The following is a 25,344-nucleotide window of genomic DNA, read 5'->3' as shown; positions in this document are numbered from 1 at the left end:
GATCTTTTTGAATTTTTACAACTGATAGTTGTTAAACAATTCTTAATTTACACACACCACAGTTAGGGGTGCTTTGATCGAGTGATTGTAGAGTACACAACCAACGACCCGACAGCCTCGATTTCGTTTCCAGGGTTCGTCCATAGAGCATAATTGTCGACTCAGCTGTAATATGTACCTGGCGCTAACTGGTGAAAGTAAAATCGTGTATCCATAATACACACAACTTTCAAAACGAAATAAACCAAACTAAGACCTAAAGTAATATATTCTTTATAAATATAATAAAATAACGACGTCATACAATAACATTTTGTTTTTTTAAGTTTAAAAAAAAATCTTGACAAATCTTTCAGGATATCCAATCCCCACTTCTGATGGTCGGTAATTTATTTGGTGCTATTGGCTATCTTTTGATTGGACCAACTCCACTTCTGCCTTTCTTACCCAGGTAGGATAATCTCCCTTTAATTCACATGCACAATTAGGATATGAACATGTATTTTAAAGCATAAAATTCACATGCACAATTAGGATATGAACATGTAAATTAAATCATTAAATTTAGATGTCATGCTTGTCTGTTTTTGATAAAATAAATCTTACTTAAATTAAACTGTTGCAATACTAAAATTATTAGCATAGGAAGACAATTCAACTTCTTTAAACACCAGACACATACATACACCTGTCTCACGTAGTTGTCGTTAACAGAAGGTTTTTGTTGATGTTGGATAGCGTGTACTCTATCACAACATTTGTATAGACAAGAGTTGCTACAACATATCACTGTCTGTTTTACATACAAGTTTAAGCAGAAGTTTTATTGCGTTTATTTCCAACTATACCATCCAACATTAAACTATAACATCCAACATTAAACTATAACATCCAACATTAAACTATAACATCCAACATTAAACTATAACATCCAACATTAAACTATAACATCCAACATTAAACTATACCATCCAACATTAATTGTTTCCAATGGACGGCTTGGCCTAGCGGTAGAGAACTAGACTGTTCCGAAAGTCCCGAGTTCGAATCCGGATTCAAGTCAGTAGAATACCCATCCATTCATGATCATTTGAATATAACATGTCTCAAACCTTGGAGAAATATTGCGTCGTTTATTTTGTCAGTCTACCATAGAGAGATTGTCTTTTTGGACAGTATCTATACGTCAGGACTCTTAATGCCATGCACTATTAATGGGTACCTAACTCACGTTAGGGAAAAGATGATTAATTTTTCCCACTATAAAATCCAACATTGATTGTTCCAACTATAACATCTATACATATAAAATCAATTTCAAAATTATTTTATTCCAATTATAACATCCAACATTAATTGTACCAACTACAACATCCAACATTGATTGTACCAACTACAACATCCAACATTGATTGTACCAACTACAACATCCAACATTGATTGTTCCAACAATAACAACTATACATATACTATAACATGCAACATTGATTGTACCAACTACAACATCCAACATTGCCTGTACCAAGTACAACACCCAACATTGATTGTTCCAAAAATAACACGTGACACTAACTGTCCCCCCCCCCATCCATTCCCCACCCTCAGAGAACTGTGGACGGTGACCCTGGGGCTAGTGTTGTTTGGGCTCTCGTTTGGTTGCTCCATTGTGCCAGTGATGAAATGTTTTGTTATAGGGGCCAGGTAGGTAAATTAGGATGGTAGGTGACTTTAGATGGTAGGTGACTTTAGATGGTAGGTGACTTTAGATGGTAGGTGACTTTAGATGGTAGGTGACTTTAGATGGTAGGTGACTTTAGATGGTAGGTGACTTTAGATGGTAGGTGACTTTAGATGGTAGGTGACTTTAGATGGTAGGTGACTTTAGATGGTAGGTGACTTTAGATGGTAGGTGACTTTAGATGGTAGGTGACTTTAGATGGTAGGTGACTTTAGATGGTAGGTGACTTTAGATGGTAGGTGACTTTAGATGGTAGGTGACTTTAGATGGTAGGTGACTTTAGATGGTAGGTGACTTTAGATGGTAGGTGACTTTAGATGGTAGGTGACTTTAGATGGTAGGTGACTTTAGATGGTAGGTGACTTTAGATGGTAGGTGACTTTAGATGGTAGGTGACTTTAGATGGTAGGTGACTTTAGATGGTAGGTGACTTTACTAGAGATGGTAGGTGACTTTAGTACTAGAGATGGTAGGTAGGTGACTTTAGTACTACAGATGGTAGGAAGTTGACTTTAGTACTACAAATGGTAGGTGACTTTAGATGGTAGGTGACTTAAGTACTGCAGAAGGTAGGTAGGTGACTTTAGTACTACAAATGGTAGGTGACTTTACTAGAGATGGTAGGTGACTTTAGTACTAGAGATGGTAGGTAGGTGACTTTAGTACTACAGATGGTAGGAAGTTGACTTTAGTACTGCAAATGGTAGGTGACTTTAGATGGTAGGTGACTTAAGTACTGCAGATGGTAGGTGACTTTAGATGGTAGGTGACTTAAGTACTGCAGATGGTAGGTGACTTTAGTACTACAGATGGTAGGTGACTTTAGTACGATAGAAAGTAGATTATTTATATGTAAACACAATTCATGATCATTACTTTAAAACATTCCTCAAACATTGGTTAAATATTGTGCAGTGTAACTGTCTTTTATCTGTTTACCATAGAGAGCTTGGATTATCGGACAGTATCGATACCTTCGGCCTAGTCTCTGGACTGTTTAACGCCATGTATTCCTTAGGGTAAGTCTTCTAGGACAGTATCGATACGCTTAAACTTGTTTTAGTACTCTACAATGCCCTGTACAGTGAATTTATTAATTGAACAAAAAAAATGTTTAAACAAATTTCTGTTTCGAATATTCCAGAGCCTTGTCGGGACCGGTGATAGGCGGAGTGTTGGTGGAGCAGGTTGGCTTTTATTACGGCTCTACGGTCATCTCTGGCTTGTATTTTATTGTTGTAAGTACACAATCATGAAGCGTTGTACTTAGTACAAGAGACTTGTACATAATACACATGACTTGTACATAATACACATGACTCTTGTACACAATACACATGACTTGTACATAGTACACATGACTTGTACATAATACACATGACGTTGTACTTAGTACAAGAGACTTGTACATAATACACATGACTTGTACATAATACACATGACGTTGTACTTAGTACACAGGGATATAATGATAATGAAGCTTGGACTAATTTAGTTAAATACTAATATATATATATATATATATATATATATATATATATATATATATATATATATATATATATATATATATATATATATATATATATGGATTCAAGGGCTGTAATCTATACAATTTAGAACTATTTTTTTCATATCAGATGACTGTCACGATAGTTTTCTTCTCCTTCAAAAACTTTGGGAAGAAACAGACTACAACACCATCGAACATCGCCAAAAATCATCAATCGACAGCCAAGGAAAAAGATTACGAGGCAAACAGCGAAACTTTTCTACATCACGTGGGTGACGAGAAGACGCCTTTACTCTCTAAGAAGGCAGAAAAAAGCAGTTTTGTTCTAGAATGTTCTATCAGCAAATCGAGCCTTTAGTCTTCTATAGTTATTGCATTTATGACTTTCATTAAAAGTTTATAACAAATATTTGTCTGCTCATAAATATGCCTTGTAGAACTGATACATACATCAACATAACCACATGATATTTATTTATTCATTTAACATCTAGAACATCTACACTTCAACCATTAAATTGTCCGTGTATCAACGTCCACATATTGTTGTGTTTGTTTATTTTTATTACAATATTGTTACAATCGTTTACTCACGTCAAACATGTGTGTTGCTGTGGGTGTAGGTCAAGGTTAAGTTCCCCTTCCAAACCTGAAGGTCTATGCAGCAAGTGAAGTAGAGTTCTCCTGTTTCTGTGACCTCGGGATAGCGTGGTCAGCACTTTGCTCGTGAGTGTAGGGTTGTGGTCAAATCCTGCAGCTCATGGTTTTTCCAAAGGGGACTGAGTTGGGTTGGGTTCAGTTTTCTAATACATTTATCTCCGATGACAACGCAAGAATATATATGTTTAAAGCAAGCTGCTTAAATACAAGAGGACGGTAAGGTTGGGGGCTAGAGCATACGACTGATAACTCGAAAGTCTTGAGTTCGAATCCCGGATTCAAGCTAGGACGTTTGGGATAAATAAAGCAGCTGGAAATTGTGCTTTCCACAAATGACTATATTTCACCTGCTACATGGGTCTTCAGGTTCAAACGTTTACTTACTTTATTGAAATATCAAATTAGAGAAAGGGCGGTAGACGTTCTTCAGAAAGCTCAGCATTCCCTCCCGAAGAGATGCCTGAAAGAAACTCTGGATACACGATCTCCAGGGGCGGCGGGTGCCACTGCTAGTTTTGTTTAAAACATCGATTGTAATATTTTCTTACGAATATTTGGTAAAGAAAAGATTTTTAAAAAAAATTGTATTTTTGTCCTGTCCTACATCTCAATTACGCCAAGATAACCTAAATATAGCCTAAAGATAACCAAAAGATAACCAAAAGATATAACCAAACGATAAAACCCAAAAGATAACCAAAATATATAACCAAAAGATAACCAAAAGATAACCAAAAGATATAACCAAACGATATAACAAAAAGATAACCAAAATATATAACCAAAAGATAACCAAAAGATAACCAAACGATATAACAAAAAGATAACCAAACGATAACAAAATGATAACCAAAAGATAACCAAAGATTACCTACATTTAACCTAAAGATAACCTAAAGTCTTGTTTACCAGACATGTAGCAGCACTTAGCCTATATTTTAGCCACTGCGGTCTTTACTAGATTGTACAGCGAATTATTAGACTGTTTACTATGCCATTATCATTCGTTTACTTAGTCAAACACTTGCATGATCGTTTAAAACGACCAAGTATCCGATTGTAAAATATTTCAAACAGGACTTTAAAGAAACTATTTAATCCCTTTATAGTTGTGTGTATTAGAATACGATAGAAATAAAATTTCTTATACTGCGATTTGGTTTCTACAATTTTAAATTCTGTTTACAAATTCCCAATTCAAAGCTGGTTCTAATGCAGCGAATGGATCCATTTTATGCTTTTATTGAATTATATTTCTCGAATTATTTGAATCATGTTCGATTTTTAAAATTGAAATATATTTTTATATTTGCATGGCTTAAGTAAAATATAACGTACAAGCCGTGAGTTATATAAAAGAAGTTTTGGTTTTTTGACTAGTGTGTAGATCACAAACGCACTGAAAGTCTAGTCGTGCTAAACGTCAGTGTTTAAACACTATTTCTGTGTGTTAAAAATGTGGATGTTTCAGTAAGATGTGTCATTAAAGCACCAGTTTGCTGTGTAGTTACGTAATACAACTGCATATTTAACTAGCATTGAATGTGTTCAAGTTTAGCAATAGACTGATAGAAATTCTTAAAGTTTAGCGGCAATAGTTTTAAAGATCGCTGTTTGCTGTTGGCAAGGAAACACTTCCTGTTATCTCCCATGGCTCGCCTTCTGACGTACGGTGTTGGATTTCTAATTGTGTTATATTTGTGTAGGTAAACTTATAAATCTGAAATAAATTATATTACATTTTGTTTTCTAATAATGTTATAAATTAACAGATATTAGGGGTCGGCGTGGTCGAGTCCGTTGCTAAATCGAAAAGTTGTAAGTTCGAACTCTCGGGCAGATGAGGCTCGTTAGCTGGGGACAGCCACTCTTCTAGGAGAGACAACTCCAAAATCCAACAAATGCTGCCTTGTAGTTTGTTCTTGGTTGGACAAAGGCTATGGAAGCAAATCCAAAAAGAAAAGCAGGCTGAAATCGAAGTCAATGGCATCAATGGCGCATAACTAGTTGACACGTATACTTAATTGTGTTGAAGGGGATCCCATTCAACACTAAAATTAAGAACGAAGAAGAAGAACAGAAATTCTACCATACGTTGTTTGTGACGTGTAGGGTATTTTTAGACGTAAACCAAAAGCCGAACTCAACAATGAACATAACCCCACCGTTAGCCTTAACTCATTCATGGGAACCAGTACTAACTCTTACACCAACCGTGTCTCTATCGTTAGTCATAACCTCCTTAGCCGGTGTTATCCAAAAAAAAATCACAGCTTCTAAAGTGGATTTGAATAGTCCTATAGTTATGTTATTTGATTACATATATTATTATTCTGGCGAAACGTGTGTTTTTATATGAATCAATATTATTTTATACTTAAAGCTATTTATTTCAAATAACAAATCAACTGTATTTACCTAATCATAATCAAATACCAAATGTTTAAATAAAAATGTTAGTGGCTTTTTAAAAACTGGAAAATTTTGTAAATTGTAGCTTTTGGCTCCTCCGTCTCAGGGGGTTGCCTGCCCCTTCTCTATACCCTCGCAGCGACCCATTTGCTCCCAACTGGATTCTTACTGCATTGCTAGAGTATATTAACCATTCTTAAATTTAAATTTGTCCCTTTTTGTATGGGAGCCAGAAATACAACAACATGATGAGACTTCACATTTGTTAAGCAAATTTTAACAATACTTAATTTACAGTTCTTAAATTAAATCTATGGTGTCTTATTTCTAAGTGAAAATAAGATACAAATTGTACGTTTAAAAAAAAATCTAAAACTAGTACACACTGTATGAATACTAGAGAATTGGAGTTAAAAAATTAGTAAGACTCTATTAACTTTTGTGTATTTTGTATTTTTATTCACGAATTGTATTTGTTTTAGCTATTTTGTTAAGTTATTGCCCTTGAATGTCAAAAAATATTTCTTAATAACAACACGAGGGTGATAATGCATTCGATCCTTATTAAAGTGTTATTTGTGACGTTTAGAGTTTCATGTGAGATGGCTTTGTTATGATTGTCATGACCACACAGTTTAACAAACCATTGGGTCAACTTCAGCATGAGTGGACAAAAAGCTGCTAGTTAGCGCCCCGCCCTCCTTGGAGAAATATGTCCGAAAAAAATTCAGCACAAAATACTTTACAATCTGTGTTAAACAAATAGAGCGTTTTTCTCCCCATTTTTAAATGCTAGGGCTGATACATGATACCAATAAAAAAAACAATACCAGATAATTGATAACAGGGTTATCACCCTTGACACGTTGGTTATTTTCTAATTATACACATTGTTTGTTTTGATTACATAGTTCTTATATAGAGCTCGCATGTTTTATACTTAAAATTTGCATGTCGGCTGTACACGTCGGAAAGGGGAAACAGGAATCGCTTACAATAATTTATTTTTATTCCCTAGAGGTGTCCTTTCGTTATAAAACCAAGTCACTCAGTTCGTGAAAAGAAAACATATATCCATTGCGACTTTTAAAATGTAGGTCAAGCTCACCAAAATTTATGGCTTAGCATGAGTTTTAACAATGATATTACTCGAAGTATTTGTGTTATACAACATTTTTTAATTGACTCGTTCACAGACCACACGAGTGTCAGATCAAACGTGACATCAACTTTTTTCGCCATCATCAAAAGCAAGCAGAAAGTGGGACCGAAACGTTTAGCCAAAAGTTGGACTGGCGTAACCCCCACGGTGTGTGGGCTACACTGCCTCCAGTACTACCCCACCTGCGCCAGCTTCATGTTCAACTCACAGACCAAACTCTGTACCCCCGGGGGTCTGGTCACGAAATCTGAGCTCGTCCCCTCCCCAACCGAAGGGGATTTGTACTACAAGGTAACCTGTGATTACAGTACCGGGTTTGAGTATAAATTTGACGGTGTAGCGAATATTTGTATTGGGTTGTATAAGACTCAGTTGAATTACACTGAGGCGGAGCTGGATTGCTTAGCTAAAGGAGGTTTCCTGACTACGGTAAAGACAGCGACTAAACTGGCGTTGTTAAAGACGATGATAGGAGGTAACGACGCCTGGGTCGGGTGTGATGATATGGACGAGGAGGGGACGTACGTGTGGCAGGTGGACGGGGAGGTGCTGACCAACGAGACCAAGGCCCAGGTGTTTAAAGCAGGTGAGCCGAGTAGCGCGAATGTCAAGGACGACTGTGTTATGTACGACAAGGCCACGAACTTGCTCAAGTCGGTAGACTGCGCTGTGAAAAATTATTACATGTGTGAGCTGCAGGTACCGCTGACTTAAAGAAATCGTGAGCGTGATGGTACCAAGTTCTGTGGACAGCAGATAGTTGACCCAAACTTCAGTTGAAATAAAAGGAAATTGTTTTCAGAAATAAAAATGTGTTTAATTTTGTATGCTATAGACAAGAGAGACGAATGTATACAATACAGAGACGAATATTTAAAATAAAGTGAGTAACAAATAAAATGGGGAGAAGAACTAACTAACTAGACAGACCATCATAAAAAATTGTGAGATAAACATTAAATAGGCAGATGAACGTATACAATAGAAAGAACATGCAGAATAGAAAGACAAACATAAAATAGAGACGAACAAGAAACAAATTAAGAAATTATAAAACAATATAAACTAAACAAAAAACAACAACAACCGCCAGTTAAAAAGAGTATACATATTTTTTCAACTTATAAAAGATCAATAATGCAAATAATGAACAATATACGGTCAACTATAAACTGTAGATTATACAAAAGAACAATATATATACAAAGGTGATTTCCTATGATATACAAAACTAATACAATATAGCAGCTAACAAATATTGTGTATTAAAGGAACAATTGACGTTGTTCCAATCAGCTTGTTATTGACGTGATTGAACTAAAGATATACAATCTTAGGATATTCTACCATGGCGGTAGCTTACAAATTCTATCGTCTGGTGTAGTTCACCTCATTTAAATACATGGTAACCAATAGTCTTGGTTTATTTGACCGTCATTTCGTATAGATTATTATTTTTCAATTTTTACTTTCTCGTAGACAGAGTATAGAGGAAGTATTGTAATCGTGTGTAAAAATAACATGCAATTTTGACAGTTTTACTTCTCAGTAGGCCTACTTCATCATTTATGGAGTTTAGCGGACTTATTTTAATCGGGCAAAAATTTTAAATCCAGATTTATCAAAATTTCGGCGTTTTATGCGTAATGGAGTCGGAAAAACTGGACTTAGCAATTCTGTCCTTGCGTGTGTATGTGTGTATGTGTGTCTGTGAATTTGAGTACCGTTACAGCTAGGTTGATGAAATTTCATATATAAGTATTATATCAAATTTGTAGTTCTGTACCAAATTTTCAGCGCTTTCAGATAATAACCGGAAGCGGGACTTATTCTACACTTAGTTTTTCAAAAGCCTATAATTGTTTCAGATAGATAAACGAAATTTCTCATATATTTAAAATCTAATTTTGTCAAATTTAGAATAATTTCCGTTAACCGGAAGTAGTAATTTACGCTATTTCCGATTTCTTAAAAAACGCATATGAATTTATAAATTACTAATAATATTCCGCACTATTATACACATATTGTTTACCATTCGCTTGGTGCGCAATTCTTTTTTTTCTACGAGATTCTGTTCTATTTTTTAAAAGTTTAAATAATTAAAAATTGATTAAAAATCATGCCTATATCCCGAGTTGCCACCCCCCGTAGTGTTATCTTAATATATAATTCTCTTCTTGGATACCCTAGAAAACACCAAGCTGTAAGCGCGCCTAGCAGGCCCCTCTCTTCCTCTCTAGGCTTAACCCTACCACCCCCACCCCCACTTGGTCTGGTGAGCTGTGGTTCACGCTAAATATTTACCATCGTAGAGCCGGGTTTAGTGACAGCTATTAGGGACATATAATTTAGTTTGAAACTATTTTAAACTTAGGGGAGGTAACTAAGAGGAGGCTGCTTTCACGGGAGGGAGGGGGGTGTAGGGTAGGGGTAGGGGAAAGGAGGGTGGAGGGGGGGTTATCGTCCTTAACGACCTACTGATAGTGTTTTAAAGCAAATATTTTCAGTGGCAGCATTGGTACTGTCGAATTCACAAATTATGAATTACTGAAAAGCAGAAAATAAAACAACTAAATAGCGGCGTATGATACGCCGCGGGTCGGCTCGTATAAAAATATTTGAGAAAGTTTAGGGGAGATCACTCCCGCCTTATTGTATGTTGGAATGTAAAGACAAATGTTTGAACAAAACATTAAGAACACTTGATCCGAATTCCCAAATTTCATTGATCTAATCATATTTCTGTGTGCGTGACATGAAAATAAAACCTCAAAACATTATCTAAACATCACGATCACTCAGGATTTTCTCTTTTTAGCTTTAAATTATTTTTAAAATTAACATAAAAGACAAGAATAGTTGTAGTTTAATCAAACAATGTTTATTTAAAGAATATTTAAACCACTTATGGAGTGAAATATAATATAAATAGTTAATGACTAATCAAACAGAAATTAAATCTAAAACATTTAAAAAAATTTTTTTTTTACATACGGAGAAAATTATTCAGGAGAATCGAATTATGATCACTTTCGGATTACTCGTTTTGAGGAGGATTAAAAAAAATTCGAACATGAAGTAAAGAAAACAGAGTGGAGCTTGATGAATAATTGCAGGTAACGTTTTATCAAAGCATCACAGAAAGACCAAAGGAGAACTATAGTGTATGCTTTTAATAATGTAAACAGTCGGCAAGGCTCATAAAGGATGCGGGCACAAGGTATATATAACTGCCATCCATGTCTTTTGTTTCTTTAATGTGTGCAGTTCAACTTTTTTCTCTCTATTTTTATAATATCGTTCATTTTATAGTTAAATACATTTTTTTGGGCATGTTAGATTTTTGTTTCTATATCAAGGATTTGAAAGAATATTTTTTGTGTCTGTTGCTTATGGTGATTATATCTGCAATTAGCACTTCATTGCCTTAGATACTAATATCACGTGATAGTTAAACATAGATACAAGTGGCGGATTTAGCAGACGATTGGGATCAGGTGGACATGTCTGCACTATGGTTCAAGGTGTTCCTTTCGGTCTTAGGTAAGGATTTATAATTGATTCATTTCAATATTAGTTGACAGTGTATAGTTTTTAATGTATAAGAAAAGCGTGGGATATTTTTTAACATATAAGAGAAGCGTGGGTCTCTTCCTAAATATTAGTAAAGGTATCTAATAGATAATCGTGCGGGGTCAAAAAGGCCATTGACATAATGGCCCAGTAAAAACGACCTCGCCAAAGGGCCAGCGATAAATGGACCCCGTAATATAGGCTCCCGACAATTAGGCTGTCGACAAAACTGCTCCAGCCTTTACGTAAAGTTCCCTTTTCAAACCTGTCGGTCTATAGTGCAAGTGAAGTAGAGTTCACTTGTTTCTGTGACCTCGACATATGAAGAGATAGTGTGGTCAGCACTATGCCCAGCCGCCTTTACTTTCCCTAACGTGAGTAAGTTACCCATCAGAGTTGGGTGGACTCAGGGACGGTCTACTGACTTGAACCCGGATTCGTACTCGATACTTACGGGTTAGCAGTCCAGCTCTCAACCGCTAGACCACTCCGTCCCAACCCGTCATTAAGACTCCCGATAAATAGGCTCCTGTCGTTTTGGCTCCCGACAGAAGGGCCCCAGTCAATACGGATTCTGTAGAGACTGTCTCCTGGCGAAACGCCCTCACTGAATATGACACCTGCCAGTGGGACCCCTACATCAATATTCTTTAGAGTTAGCTTAGCCAACACACAAGTAATACAACGTATGCATCTCTTGGTCGGAAGGCCTTATTTTTATAATAGTTTATCTATTATAAGAAATAGTATGTTTTAGTTTAAGGGTCATCTATTTATGACTTCCATAAATGAGTCGGTTATATGCTGTTCCAACTCAGTTTGGGGAGTGGGGTCCACGCTGTACCTTCCTACCTGCAGTATGCTTGTAGGTTATCAAAACAAAATGTCGTTATCCTGTAAACATCATGTATATCATACATTTACACTTCTGTGCTCGCTTGAAAATTTAAATATTATTAACATTTTAAAATGGGTGAAATTTAGCTGTTAAGGGCCGATTTGTTGGTGAATTACTGTTGGTTCATGAAAAAAAACCTCATTCAGAGAATTAAAAAGGGTTATAGTGGTAGTGGAGGTAGGACAAAATGGTTACTTTTATGCCAATAGTGGTCATGCCATTCATTTGTCAGGAGCTAATATGCCCTGAGCCTATCTGTCGGGAACCAATCTGTCGGCAGTCCATTTGTCGCGAGTAAATGACGGGAGCCCATTTAACGGGAGCCAATAGGTTGTGGTCCTTTTGACGGGGCTATTTTTGCATCATAATATAACGCCTACTCTTTTCTTTATAGTTATTTAAATAGTAGTGTGTTATTTATATATTTAAAGAAAATCATTTAATTTCTCCCTTTTTTAGTGCATTATCACATAAAAACTTGTTATTAAAATGTGTTTTATGCAATTTGTTTTCTTCTTAAACATAACAAATCAATTTGAATCATACGCCTCTTATGTTATACTACTGATTTCAGTGTGCTTGCCGTGGATAGAAAGGTCAGCAACATTAACAGATTCATCTGTGAGGCAGCTACAGTTCCAGCTGGTGACGTCACCCAGGTACGGCCGACAACGGTCGAACAGCAGCAGACTGGAACCGTCACGGTTGAGATGCGCCTACACCATCCGCGTCTCGTATCCAACATTTGTTGGGTTCCTGTACAACAAAAATTCGACGCGGTGCACGCCGTTTTTGTCCTTGACGTTGAACCAGCCCGCGCCAAGTTCAGCGGAAGGCGCCATGTACTACAGCGGCAGATGTCTACCAGGGTTTGATTTCTGGGAGGTCAACCGCACTTCCGCTTGTCTGAAGTTCGTGCTGACCAACGTGACGTACGCGGCGGCTGACGTCATGTGCAGGGCCATGAGCGGATATCTCATGTCGGTGAAAAATTTGGCTAAGTTAAACATGTTGATACTGATCTCAGGGGAGGTAAGATCGTGGGTAGGGCTAGACGATATCGTGGCTGAGGATATTTTTGTGTGGAAGGAGGATGGTTCAGTGTTAGGGAGTCAGCTGAGGGTTCAAATATTCGGTCCTGGTGAGCCGAACAACATATACGGACAGGATTGTGTGGAGTTCTACCCCCCGTATTTCGGACTCAACGATTATTCCTGTTCTAGCTTCAACTCTTTTGTATGTGAGGCTGACTTGGTGTACTGAAGTATCTTGATATAAAGCTGACTTGGTGTACTGAAGTATCTTAGTGTAAAGCTGACTTGAGGTATACAACGGATCTTGATACAAAGCTGACTTGGTCTGTTAAATGAATCTTGATATAAAGCTTACTTTGTGCATACAATGGATTTTGATAAAAAGCTGACTTAATGTATAAAATGAATTTTGAAATACAGCTGACTTGGTCTATTAAATGGATCTTGATATAAAGCTGATACAATTCAACCTAATTATTTTTTAAAAATATAAATCAATGAGCCTGTTTGAATGACTTCATACAATGCCATGTACATTGTTATAATTAAGATTGTGATACATGGAAGCTGTTTTTAGAAAACTGCAAACAAATTAGCTTCATTATAAGTATAAATGTAAAGGTAATTATAATTTTCGATTATGAAATTTGTTTAGAATTTAATATGGCTAATTTTAAAATATAAAAAAATAATCACACATTGAATAATCACACAAATTGAATAATAAAACAACAAAAGGCAAGGAAAAATAAAAAGTGGATCTAAGTTTGACAGGAAAATCAGATCAATAAGAATGTTCTCGACGCTTATAAGACCATAGTTTAAGAGGTCAGGCAATTAGAGCCATTTAGTGGACCAGAGTAGCGTCCCCTGAGGGCTGATCAAATGAGTACCATGGAAGATGTTAATCTCAGTGGGCGAAGCTCAAAATCCAAATGGTTATTTACAAGTGCTGAAGATATTGATCTAAAGTTGAAGACAGTTTTATTTTAGACAAATAGAGCATTGATGTTAATGTTATTCATTTTACTTCTAATGACTAATGGCTGTATCTTAAGAACATTTGAAATAATTTAAAAATAAAAAAAAGTGAAATAATTGTTGTTTTTAGATTTGGAGTTACAAAACGAACGTTATTACTTTTATCCTCTATTGCAGTCAATACATTATCGTCACAGTTTCAATTTTCTATACACAGATACAAGAGAACTAATTTAAAGGTTTGAAAACTGTAATTTAAAAAAAAACATAACCTTATTTGGGTTAACCACCACATTGACACACTGACATAATTATTATAGTTTGTTCTATTGGTTGCAGTATATTTATACAATATAGTTTGGAAATAAAAATAAATGTAAGTATATAGGACTTTATATATATATATATATATACATATATATATATATATATATATATATATATATATATATATATATATATATATATATTTATTCATTTATTCATATAATTGAAATTACAAAAAATAAACGGAAGCTAATCCAAAACAGTTTAGATAAAATTTTATTTTATGACTACCTTCCCTTTAGTACTAGTAATGCTAGTTGTTTGATTATTTCTTGTCTTAATGTATTCTTTTCTAAAGGCCTGTTAGTGTTGAAATACAAGGAAAGTCGGCATGCTAGCTACCCTTTAAAACTCTATCGGTATAAAGTACCTATAGCATTCTTGTATAAGCTATGGTAGAGAGTGACGAAAATAAAACTAAGTAGTGTCTTATTCATTGGATAAGAATGTTTTGCGTTCACTGTTAAACCAAAAGTCACTAAGCCCTGTACATTAACTCTAGTACCCGACCCACAAGCCTCTATTGATGGGGTCTATAGTAAACAGATAAGTGTCCGAGCAATGATCTAAGTTACATAGTATGACTCAACAAAACAAGAGAGCGAGAGAGAGAGAGAGAGAGAGAGAGAGAGAGAGAGATAGAGAGAGCGAGAGAGAGATAGAGTATAAAAAGAAAGGAAGAGACATAATCAGTAATTGCATTTATAACTGTAGAGAAAAAAAAATTAAATTTTATAACAAAATATTAGGAAGTTGAAAAATATTGATTTAAACTGCATACAGTAGACCTTCCTGATAAGTGGGCGGGGCCCCGGCTCCCATGTTACTTCCGGGTGTACAAAGTCCGGTAACTGGGTTAAACATGAAGCAGGTGCATGAAGGGTAGAGCCGGATACACGCGGAGAAGCAGGCGACCACCGTGCGGGCTGTGAAGGGCCCACCAAGTCGAAGTGGGCCAACACTGGGGTTAGTGTAGAGTTGGAACTGGTAGAGGGAGGGTAGAGTTGTGGAGGTTCTAGTGGAGGTGGGCTGGGTGGTAGTTGGTGCCGTGGTTACTGCAGCAGACGCCAAACTTGCTGGGGAAAAAAGAGAAAAATTATGTTAATATTTTCTGTGATTCAGAGGCGTAGCGAGGGGGGGGGGGGGGGGGCGGGGGGGGGGACATATGTCCCCGGGCGCCGACCTTAGGGGGGCGCCAAAGTGGGTTGGAAAAACAAATTGAAAGCTTGAAGGGGAGTGCAAATCGAAAGTTTGTCCCCGGGCGCCGGGAAGGGTCGCTACGCCTCTGCTGTGATTTGACGTTAGTGTAGTTAAAAAGTAGACCTTCATGTGTTGTTTGCGCTACTATGTTATTTCCTATTACGTGATTAGTCTAAGAATAGAAAATTTGAAAAACTAGAGGTGAGAGAAATAAAAAAAATAATTTTAATTGTAAAACATCACAGACTCTTACGAAGGAACTCTGTTTCTTGTATCTCTTGTTAAATATTATTTAAAATAAATTCTTCTTCTACATAACCTAACGACAGAATAGGACAGATTAAGTAGAGTTCAACTATTTCTTTGATGGGACTGTTTCCTCCTACTGTATGATGGCCACCTCAGCGTCCATTTCTGTCTGGATATATTTGAATCTGGTTACGGAGTCGGCGTGGTCGAGTCGGTAAAGCTCATGGTTTCTAGACGGAAAAGTCCTGGATTAGCACCCCACGGTAGATGGGGCTTGATAGTTGGGGGACAACAACTCTTCTACGAGAGGAGAGACACAGTTTGTTCTTGGGTGGACAAACGAGGCAAATCCAAAAAGAAAAGCAGGCTGAAATCTGAGTCAACGGCCTATATTGCACTTGGGTTGTTAGCTATTTTGTTGATAGCAAAGTCCTCGCATATTTTGACCGTGAGAATTGATATCTACTACTCTGTTTTACTAAATTTTGAATTTGAATGTTTCCTTATAGAATTAATTGGTTTGGATTCTCAAAAAAGGCTCATAAAAATTATATTACGTTGATACGTAATACTTAATTATGTTGGAGGGAATCTCTCCCAACATTATAAATTAAGAACGAAGAAGAGTAATATTGTTTGTTATTATCATGGTGATCTATCATCCCTAGTCATGAGAATAATGAACACGCAGTGTTGGTCTTTACACAAGTAACTCTGAAATCCTGCCCTAATCCATCCTGAATTGTAGTTAACAGGGGTCAGCGCGATCGAGTAAGTAAAGCTCATGGTTGCTAAACCGAAGTGTCTCGAGTTCGAACCCTCGGGCAGATGAGGCTCGTTAGCTGGGAGAGACAACTCCAAAATCTAACAACTGCTGCCTTGTAGTTTGTTCTTGGTTGGACAAAGGCTATGAAAGCAAATCCAATAAAATACTTAAAAAAAACTTTTTAAAAAACCACGTTTTTCTTGTGGACTAAAAAGTAGAAAATAAATTTTCATACATTTGATGACAAAAAACGTGGGTACGTTCACCATCAAATTTCCCGACCCATCTGCCCGACCCACGTTTTTTGTCATCAAATGTATGAAAATTTATTTTCTACTTTTTAGTCCACAAGAAAAACGTGGTTTTTTAAAAAGTTTTTTTTAAGTATTTTATTTTCTCCTTTTTAGTCCGTTGCTACACATGAAAAACGTGGTTTTTAAAAAAGTTTTTTATGTAGTTTATTTTCTACTATATCTAATGACTTGATTAAGTATGACTTGACTAACTGTTTATAAATACACGGACTAAAAATCTTGAGCGACCAGGATTCGAACCTGGGTTGTCGCGGCCACAACGCGAAGTACTAACCACTATACGATCACGGCCAGCGCGCTCACATCGATTGGGGCCGAAGTAACTGTGTCAATAGGCCTCCAGTCTTGTCGGTATCTTTAGAAATCATGTCCTCAATGTTATGGTCCTTGGGGCGTAATTAAATTAAGCTAATTACGGTCTCTAATTGCTAGTTTTTATGATTGCATCTGAAATTGTTAGGCGAAAGTAGCCTACATGCCAAATTTCAGATCTATTGAGCAATCAGAAGTGGGCTAATTTTCGATGTCAATTTTAACAACAAACACACGCGAAGCTGAGTTAATAAAAAAAAACGTGTTAAATAAAATACTTAAAAAAAACTTTTAAAAAAACCACGTTTTTCTTGTGGACTAAAAAGTAGAAAATAACTATTTACATACATTTGATGACAAAAAACGTGGGTACGTTCACCATCAAATTTCCCGACCCATTTGCCCGACCCACGTTTTTTGTCATCAAATGTATGTAAATAGTTATTTTCTACTTTTTAGTCCACAAGAAAAACGTGGTTTTTTTAAAAGTTTTTTTTAAGTATTTTATTTTCTCCTTTTTAGTCCGTTGCTACACATGAAAAACGTGGTTTTTAAAAAAGTTTTTTATATAGTTTATTTTCTACTTTATCTAATGACTTGATTAAGTATGAATTGACTAAGTGTTTATAAATACACGGACTAAAAAAATCTTGAGCGACCAGGATTCGAACCTGGGTTGTCGCGGCCACAACGCGAAGTACTAACCACTATACGATCACGGCCAGCGCGCTCACATCGATTGGGGCCGAAGTAACTGTGTCAACAAGCCTCCAGTCTTGTCGGTATCTTTAGAAATCATGTCCTCAATTTTATGGTCCTTTGGGCGTAATTAAATTAAGCTAATTACGGTCTCTAATTGCTAGTTTTTATGATTGCATCTGAAATTGTTAGGCGAAAGTAACCTGCATGCCAAATTTCAGATCTATAGAGCAATCAGAAGTGGGCTAATTTTCGATGTCAATTTTAACAACAAACACACGCGAAGCTGAGTTAATAAAAACGTGTTAAAAAAGAAAAGCGGGCTGAAATTTGTGTCAATGGTTTCAATGGCGCATAAAGAGTTGACACGTATACTTAATTGTGATAGAGGGGATCCTTTACAACACTAAAATTAAAAACGAAGAAGAAGAAGAAGAAAAGTTAACAGTAACAAGTAATAGAAAAAAAGTAGCACATTACCTGATGCAGCAATTAAAACTACAATCTCCCACGCTAAAATATGCATGTCTGTGAGATTAACGTAATCAACAGCGGCCGACTTGTCGCTTCGGTACAACTTATCACAACACTTCAGTATCTAACATGTAAAAATCTATCGTAACTTCTAAACTTTATAAATAAATCGTCCATTAAAATCATTGGATTAAAATCCGATAAAAACATACTTTTTTTTTATTGTTAATGCATAAACCTCGTTAGACTTCAATAAATCCAATAGTTACATGCGGATGAATGAAAAATCGGGTAAGTTTTCCTACATGTTCAATAAACCATTACAAGGAAATCGATAGTATTCAATCCGTAGGTTTATTTGAAAAGCATTACGTGGATAAATATGATATGAGGTGGTCGGCAAATAGAGTGAGTTGGATGTGGACACTCAAATAAAGAGATGGCAAAGTGTCACGTTTTAAAGGAATGCGCGGGTCAAATTGTATTAGGTCTGTTTGTATTCCGATATTTTTTTTTATTGTTTGGGTAACCAATTAGTTTGATCTGATCAATAGTTGCAGTTTGTGCTAAATATCAGGTGAGAATAGATTGCTATTAGCTACCCTAATGTATCTAGGTGGTGTGGTAGCAGGACATTGACCCCAACGTCATTTACTCTTTCGGTCATTCACCTTCATTTATTACAACCAACAGGCAATATCCCCGTCTCAATGACCCCCTTTTCATTTACTTCCTGTCTATTATCCCCCATGTCAATTATCCCTCATGTCAATCACCCCCTTGCAATGTCATTTCCCCTCTGTCAATTACCCCTTGTCATTTACCCCCTGTCAATTACACCCTCACCCCAGTGTCAATTACCCCCCCCCGTCATTTATAGAAAGAAATAGGGATAGGTTTGGATTGGGGTTAGGGCTAGGGTTAGGGATAGGTTGAGGGTTGTGGATAGGAAGGTGGATAAGATAGGCGGGCGTATTATATGTATCCTAAGTCGAGAGAGGGTATTTACCTGGGGGTGGTTATCAACTGGGAGGGGTAACTGACAAAGGGGAGGGGGTTAATAGATCCAGGGAGAATACGACCAGTGTGTAGCAAATGACTGGGTGTGTAAGTCCTATACCCCCCGGGTGTGTGTAGTGTAGATACAAGAACAACGCTATTTGTTTACAGAAACACATTGAAGGCGAGCATCAGTAGCACTGTTAACCTTGCATCCAATGGTATTTACATCTTTAAAAAAAAAACAAAAAAAAAAACGGAGTTAAATAAGTCTGGTTCTGAGGAAATGATATTTTTCGAGTGGCTTCCCTTTGTTTTAATTATTTACCCTTAACATTGCAGTCTGTTTTGTTTAGTCAGTTTGAAATGTCATTAACGTTCGTTTTAAATAGTTCACATCAAGTTTTTTAACTAAAAAACGAATCCTTTTTTAAAAAAAAATTACCTTCAGCTTTAATCGGTCGGATTAAATGTGTTTTTTTTTAACGAATTTGTAAATAATAAGTTAAGTAGTTGGATTAGGTCCTAATATATAGCTAGTGGCCCTATATCCATCGGATAAAATCGGTGAAATCTGTTGTATAACTGCGCAGTATTTATCGACCCACGAGTCTACATTCGTCATTTGACAAGAAATGAGTTCAAGACGGATTAAATTAACGAACCTCCTCAATAAGTAGGCTACGTAAATATCTTCAGGCTGAGAATATCCCATTGATGGTAGAACTATGGGACGTTTTGTTGCTGGGGTAGATGATGTTGAGAGCCTTTCAGCGTTGAACGGTTGACGTCAGCATGATGCGCACATTACAACATCGTTTAAACTCTAGTACTTTCAACTGCTCCATCGGAAAATTGAATGTAAAGGAATCGATTCGCCATTATATTGCAATCTATGATCAAGTCTTTGCGTCAGTATCGACTAGATGGAAAAGATTTTGGTGGCTGGAAATTTTTTGTGAGAAGTCTGAGACATGTGTATCGAGACTTCTGAGACAGGTGTATCGTGACATTTGAGACAGGTGTATCAAGACATCTGAGACAGGTGAAACAAGACATCTGAGTCAGGTGTATCAAGACATGTGAGACAGGTGTATCAAGACATCTGAGACAGGTGAAACAAGACATCTGAGTCAGGTGTATCAAGACATCTGAGTCAGGTGTATCAAGACATGTGAGACAGGTGTATCAAGACATCTGAGACAGGTGTATCAAGACATCTGAGACAGGTGTATCAAGACATCTGAGACAGGTGTATCAAGACATCTGAGACAGGTGTATCAAGACATCTGAGACAGGTGAAACAAGACATCTGAGTCAGGTGTATCAAGACATGTGAGACAGGTGTATCAAGACATCTGAGACAGGTGTATCAAGACATCTGAGACAGGTGTATCAAGACATCTGAGACAGGTGTATCAAGACATCTGAGACAGGTATATCAAGACATCTGAGACAGGTGTATCAAGACATCTGAGACATGTGTATCAAGACATCTGAGACAGGTGTTTTAAGACGTCTAGGGTCATGTATGATATGTGGTCTGTATAGCAGTAGCCAGATCTGAATGGTCGAAAGAAACACTGAGGTACTCTACCGTGCACCAGCATAAAGACCACCACGCTGGTAATTATTCTAAAAGTGTTAGGACATACAAGCTGGCACGGGAAGCGAATTGTAATACATTTTGTGAATACTAATCCATCGAGCCATAGGCTTCAGTCATACACAAACATATGTTTACGTCTAATCCTCAAAATAAAATGGCCAGACAAAATATCAAATAAAGACCTGTGGAAAACACAAAACAACAGACAATAGATAAGGACATCACAGCCTGTAAATGAGGATGAATCGAACATATCCTGAGAAGAGAAGAAGATAATATTGCAAAGAAAGCTAGGGATTGGAATCCCCAGGGAAAAAGGAAAGTGGGTCGGCAAAAAAGATCGTGGAGAAGAACGGTAGAGGAAGAATCTAAGACAGCTGGGCTCACATGGGCACAGATAAAGAGAGAAGCCCAAAACGAGTTCCGTGGAGAGGTGTGGCTTCAGCCCTTTGCTCCCCAGGGGCCACAAAGGATTAAATCGAGCCTACGGTCTAGTAAATCTTAATTATATGATACCGGCTTGTTTACATTACGCTGCAGTAAATGTAAGACAATATCATTAACACAAACTAATTAGGTGAAAAATTAAGTTTTATTGAAAAAAACACAACAACAACAACAACAAAAAAAAAAACAACAACAACAACAGCCCATAAACGATCTGAATCAAAATCTTAGTTCTACAAGTTGCCCATTTCATGCTTGTCTACACGTCATAGATTCTGATGTGAAATGGAATTATAGAGATTGGCGATAGGAACAGAGGGTTTCCAACATACGACATTTGGACAGACAATTCAAGAAATTTAGGTAATTAAGATAATAAGCAACCATGACATTGTTTATTAGGACATTGTGCCCATAGTATAAATTATTAGGACAATAAACAATTAGGGCAATAAACAATTAGGACAATAAACAATTAGGGCAATAAACAATTAGGACAATAAACAATTAGGACAATAAACAATTAGGACAATAAACAATTAGGACAATAAACAATTAGGACAATAAACAATTAGGACAATAAACAATTAGGACAATAAACAATTAGGACAATAAACAATTAGGACAATAAACAATTAGGACAATAAACAATTAGGACAATAAACAATTAGGACAATAAACAATTAGGACAATAAACAATTAGGACAATAAACAATTAGGACAATAAACAATTAGGACAATAAACAATTAGGACAATAAACAATTAGGACAATAAACAATTAGGACAATAAACAATTAGGACAATAAACAATTAGGACAATAAACAATTAGGACAATAAACAATTAGGACAATAAACAATTAGGACAATAAACAATTAGGACAATAAACAATTAGGACAATAAACAATTAGGACAATAAACAATTAGGACAATAAACAATTAGGACAATAAACAATTAGGACAATAAACAATTAGGACAATAAACAATTAGGACAATAAACAATTAGGACAATAAACAATTAGGACAATAAACAATTAGGACAATAAACAATTAGGACAATAAACAATTAGGACAATAAACAATTAGGACAATAAACAATTAGGACAATAAACAATTAGGACAATAAACAATTAGGACAATAAACAATTAGGACAATAAACAATTAGGACAATAATACGCCTGCACAATAACATGTTGTGGCAACCAGAGTTTCTTCCAGGCATCTCTTCGGGGGGGGGGGGGGGGCTAAGCCCCCCAAACAAATTCTACCGACCCCCGAACGAAATGATATTTATATAATTTATATAGAAAATATATACTTTTAGCAGTGTCCGCCCCCCCCCCCCCCCGTAGAAAGTCTACCGCCACCCCCCCCCCCCCCCCCCCCGAAAATTTCAAGTGCACCCCCGGAGAAAAAAGTCTGGAAGAAACACTGGTGGCAACAAGCAGTTGAGAGAATGGGTCTATAACAAATGCAACTAAAACAATAAGCAATTAGAAATAAAATTAATTAGTACCGTGCCCATAATGAATCAAGACATTGGTTTCAAAACAAAAGTTATTGTTTAAGTCTTAAAATTGCTTTCCAGTTAAAGATTCTGTTTTTTTTTATAGTTTACTTAGTTTCAATATGTGCAAATGTAATAATTCATTACACATTACACATTTAATCGTTGAGTAGATGTCACAATTGTAAGCTTTCAATAAATCTCACAAATGTAATCGTTTACTACATCGCACAAATGTAATGGGTCAATACATCTCACAAATGTAATGATTCAATACATCTCACAAATGTAATGGGTCAAAACATCGCACAAATGTAATGGTTCAATACATCTCAAGTCTCGAGTTCGAACCCTCGGGCAGATGAGGCTCGTTAGCTGGGGACAGCCACTCTTCTAGGAGAGACAACTCCAAAATTAAACAACTGCTGCCTTGTAGATTGTTCTTGGCTGGACAAAGGCTATGGAAGCAAATCCAAAAAGAAAAGCAGGCTGAAATCGGAGTCAATGGCCTCAATGGCGCATAACCAGTTGACACGTAACGCTTAATTGTGTTGGAGGCGTGGTCGAGTCGGCAAAAAGTTCATGGTTGATAAATTCGAACAAAGTCTCGAGTTCAAACCCACTGGCAGATAAATCTCGATCCCCTTCAACACTAATAATTAAGAACGAAGAAGAAGAAGAAGAAAATACATCTCACAAATGTAATGGTTCAATACATCTCACAAATGTAATGGTTCAATACATCTCACAAATGTAATCATTCAAAACATCTCACAAATGTAATGGTTCACTACATCTCACAAATGTAATCATTCAAAACATCTCACAAATGTAATGGTTCAATACATCTCACAAATGTAATGTTTCAATACATCTCACAAATGTAATGGTTCACTACATGACTTGTTACAAATGTAATCGTTCAATACATCTCACAAATGTAATGGTTCACTACATGACTTGTTACAAATGTAATCGTTCAATACATCTCACAAATGTAATGGTTCACTACATGACTTGTTACAAATGTAATCGTTCAATACATCTCACAAATGTAATGGTTCACTACATGTTACAAATGTAATGGTTCAATACATCTCACAGATGTAATAAGTCACTTACAAATGTAATCATTCAAAACATCTCACACATGTAATCGTTCAAAACATCTCACAAATGTAATGGTTCACTACATCTCACAAATGTAATCATTCAAAACATCTCACAAATGTAATGGGTCAATACATCTCACAAATGTAATAACTCGAGTCCGTACAGCTGATTACATGCAGCTTGTAGTAGAGTGGACAATACTGGCAGCAGTTCCCTCCCGTGAATGTGTTATTCCGCTCCTCCGGAAATATCAGATCGCTCATCAACTGCTCGGAAAGCGCTGATTGGTCGTGACTCCAGATGAACTTGTGGTCAAGGTCGAAGTCCTCACAACTGACCCATAGGTGGTTGTCTTTGGACAGCGCGAACATCAGGGAAAGCTTGTCCAGGTTTGTTATTGTGACTAGACGCGCGCCCATCTGGCTACATTTGGAGAGGGCGGATCGGTAATCCAGGTAACTTGAGGTGTCGAATCTGGTGCAGGTTGTCACGTTACCGGATGTCGAGAGCTTAAATCCGTTGGTGGCGTTACACTCGGGGGCGGTTGGCTTGACCTGGAGCTGGTAGATGCTCCCCCAGGGGGCGTAGTAGTTGGTGGTTGTAGTCGTCATCTGCTGGCAGAGGTTGGTGTCGGGGTTGAATAAAAACGCGGAGCAAGTAGCGTTTCGTGTGACGCAGGACGTGGCGCAAGAGGTTAAGGTTTTTGATTTCCATCCCGCACCGACTGACGTGTATCCGGTGGTCGATGACGTCACGAGACGGAAAGACTCTGTTAATACGCTGCATTGGGTAACATAGGTTCCTGGAGTAGAGTTCACAAGGGAAGGGAGTAAAGAGGAGAATACATTAAAGGTGTTGGTGTATTTCAATAGTGGATCTTAAGATAATCTCAGAAACTAATAAAACACACGTCGTTTACTTAATGTAATAAATACGGGTCAGAAAAGGCTAGAATAGTATAGAAAGTAGGGGAGAGGCGTGTGTGAGTTAAGTTAACCCTGGGGTGTTTAGGTTTTGTTATCCCAAGGTCGATGCGGGTATAAAAGCTGGAGTGAACGACTGCAAGGGGCTTTTAGTTAGTAGCGGCTAGGGACAAGGGTTGTTGTGTAATGTGTAAAGACGAGAACAAATAAAGTAATGAACATTTTCCCGGATCGTTTTCTTAATTGAATAAAACCCACCCGTAACAGGAGTTATATTTTTGTATTCGAAGTATATTAATATCTTTATCTTATTTTATCGTTAATACTTATACAAATTCTAATTGTTTTATAAATATGCGTTTGACTTCTAACCCAAAGCCAAAGTCTCCAATTCGGATCTCTGTACGGATAGTTTTTCAGTAGGCCTAC

The 25,344-nt window shown here is 36.8% G+C and overlaps 1 protein-coding gene across 1 annotated transcript; it reads left to right on the top strand.

The window, feature by feature from the left end:
• The first annotated feature begins 358 nt into the window (after positions 1 to 358).
• LOC131950648 (MFS-type transporter SLC18B1-like) lies at positions 359 to 3,780 on the top strand. The gene is made up of 5 exons (XM_059312860.1): positions 359 to 451; positions 1,606 to 1,701; positions 2,683 to 2,757; positions 2,883 to 2,976; positions 3,379 to 3,780. Exons 1-5 carry the CDS (start codon positions 378 to 380, stop codon positions 3,607 to 3,609), a joined length of 570 nt encoding a protein of 189 aa, XP_059168843.1. The 5' UTR covers positions 359 to 377; the 3' UTR covers positions 3,610 to 3,780.
• Positions 3,781 to 25,344: the final 21,564 nt, after the last annotated feature.

Source organism: Physella acuta, unplaced genomic scaffold, assembly GCF_028476545.2.
Source record: "Physella acuta isolate Inbredline_101_S28 unplaced genomic scaffold, ASM2847654v3 ptg000774l, whole genome shotgun sequence".
NCBI classification, from domain to species: Eukaryota; Metazoa; Mollusca; class Gastropoda; family Physidae; genus Physella; species Physella acuta.
The sequence above is the reverse complement of the archived record's forward strand: the minus strand, read 5'-3'. Positions and strand labels throughout refer to the sequence as shown.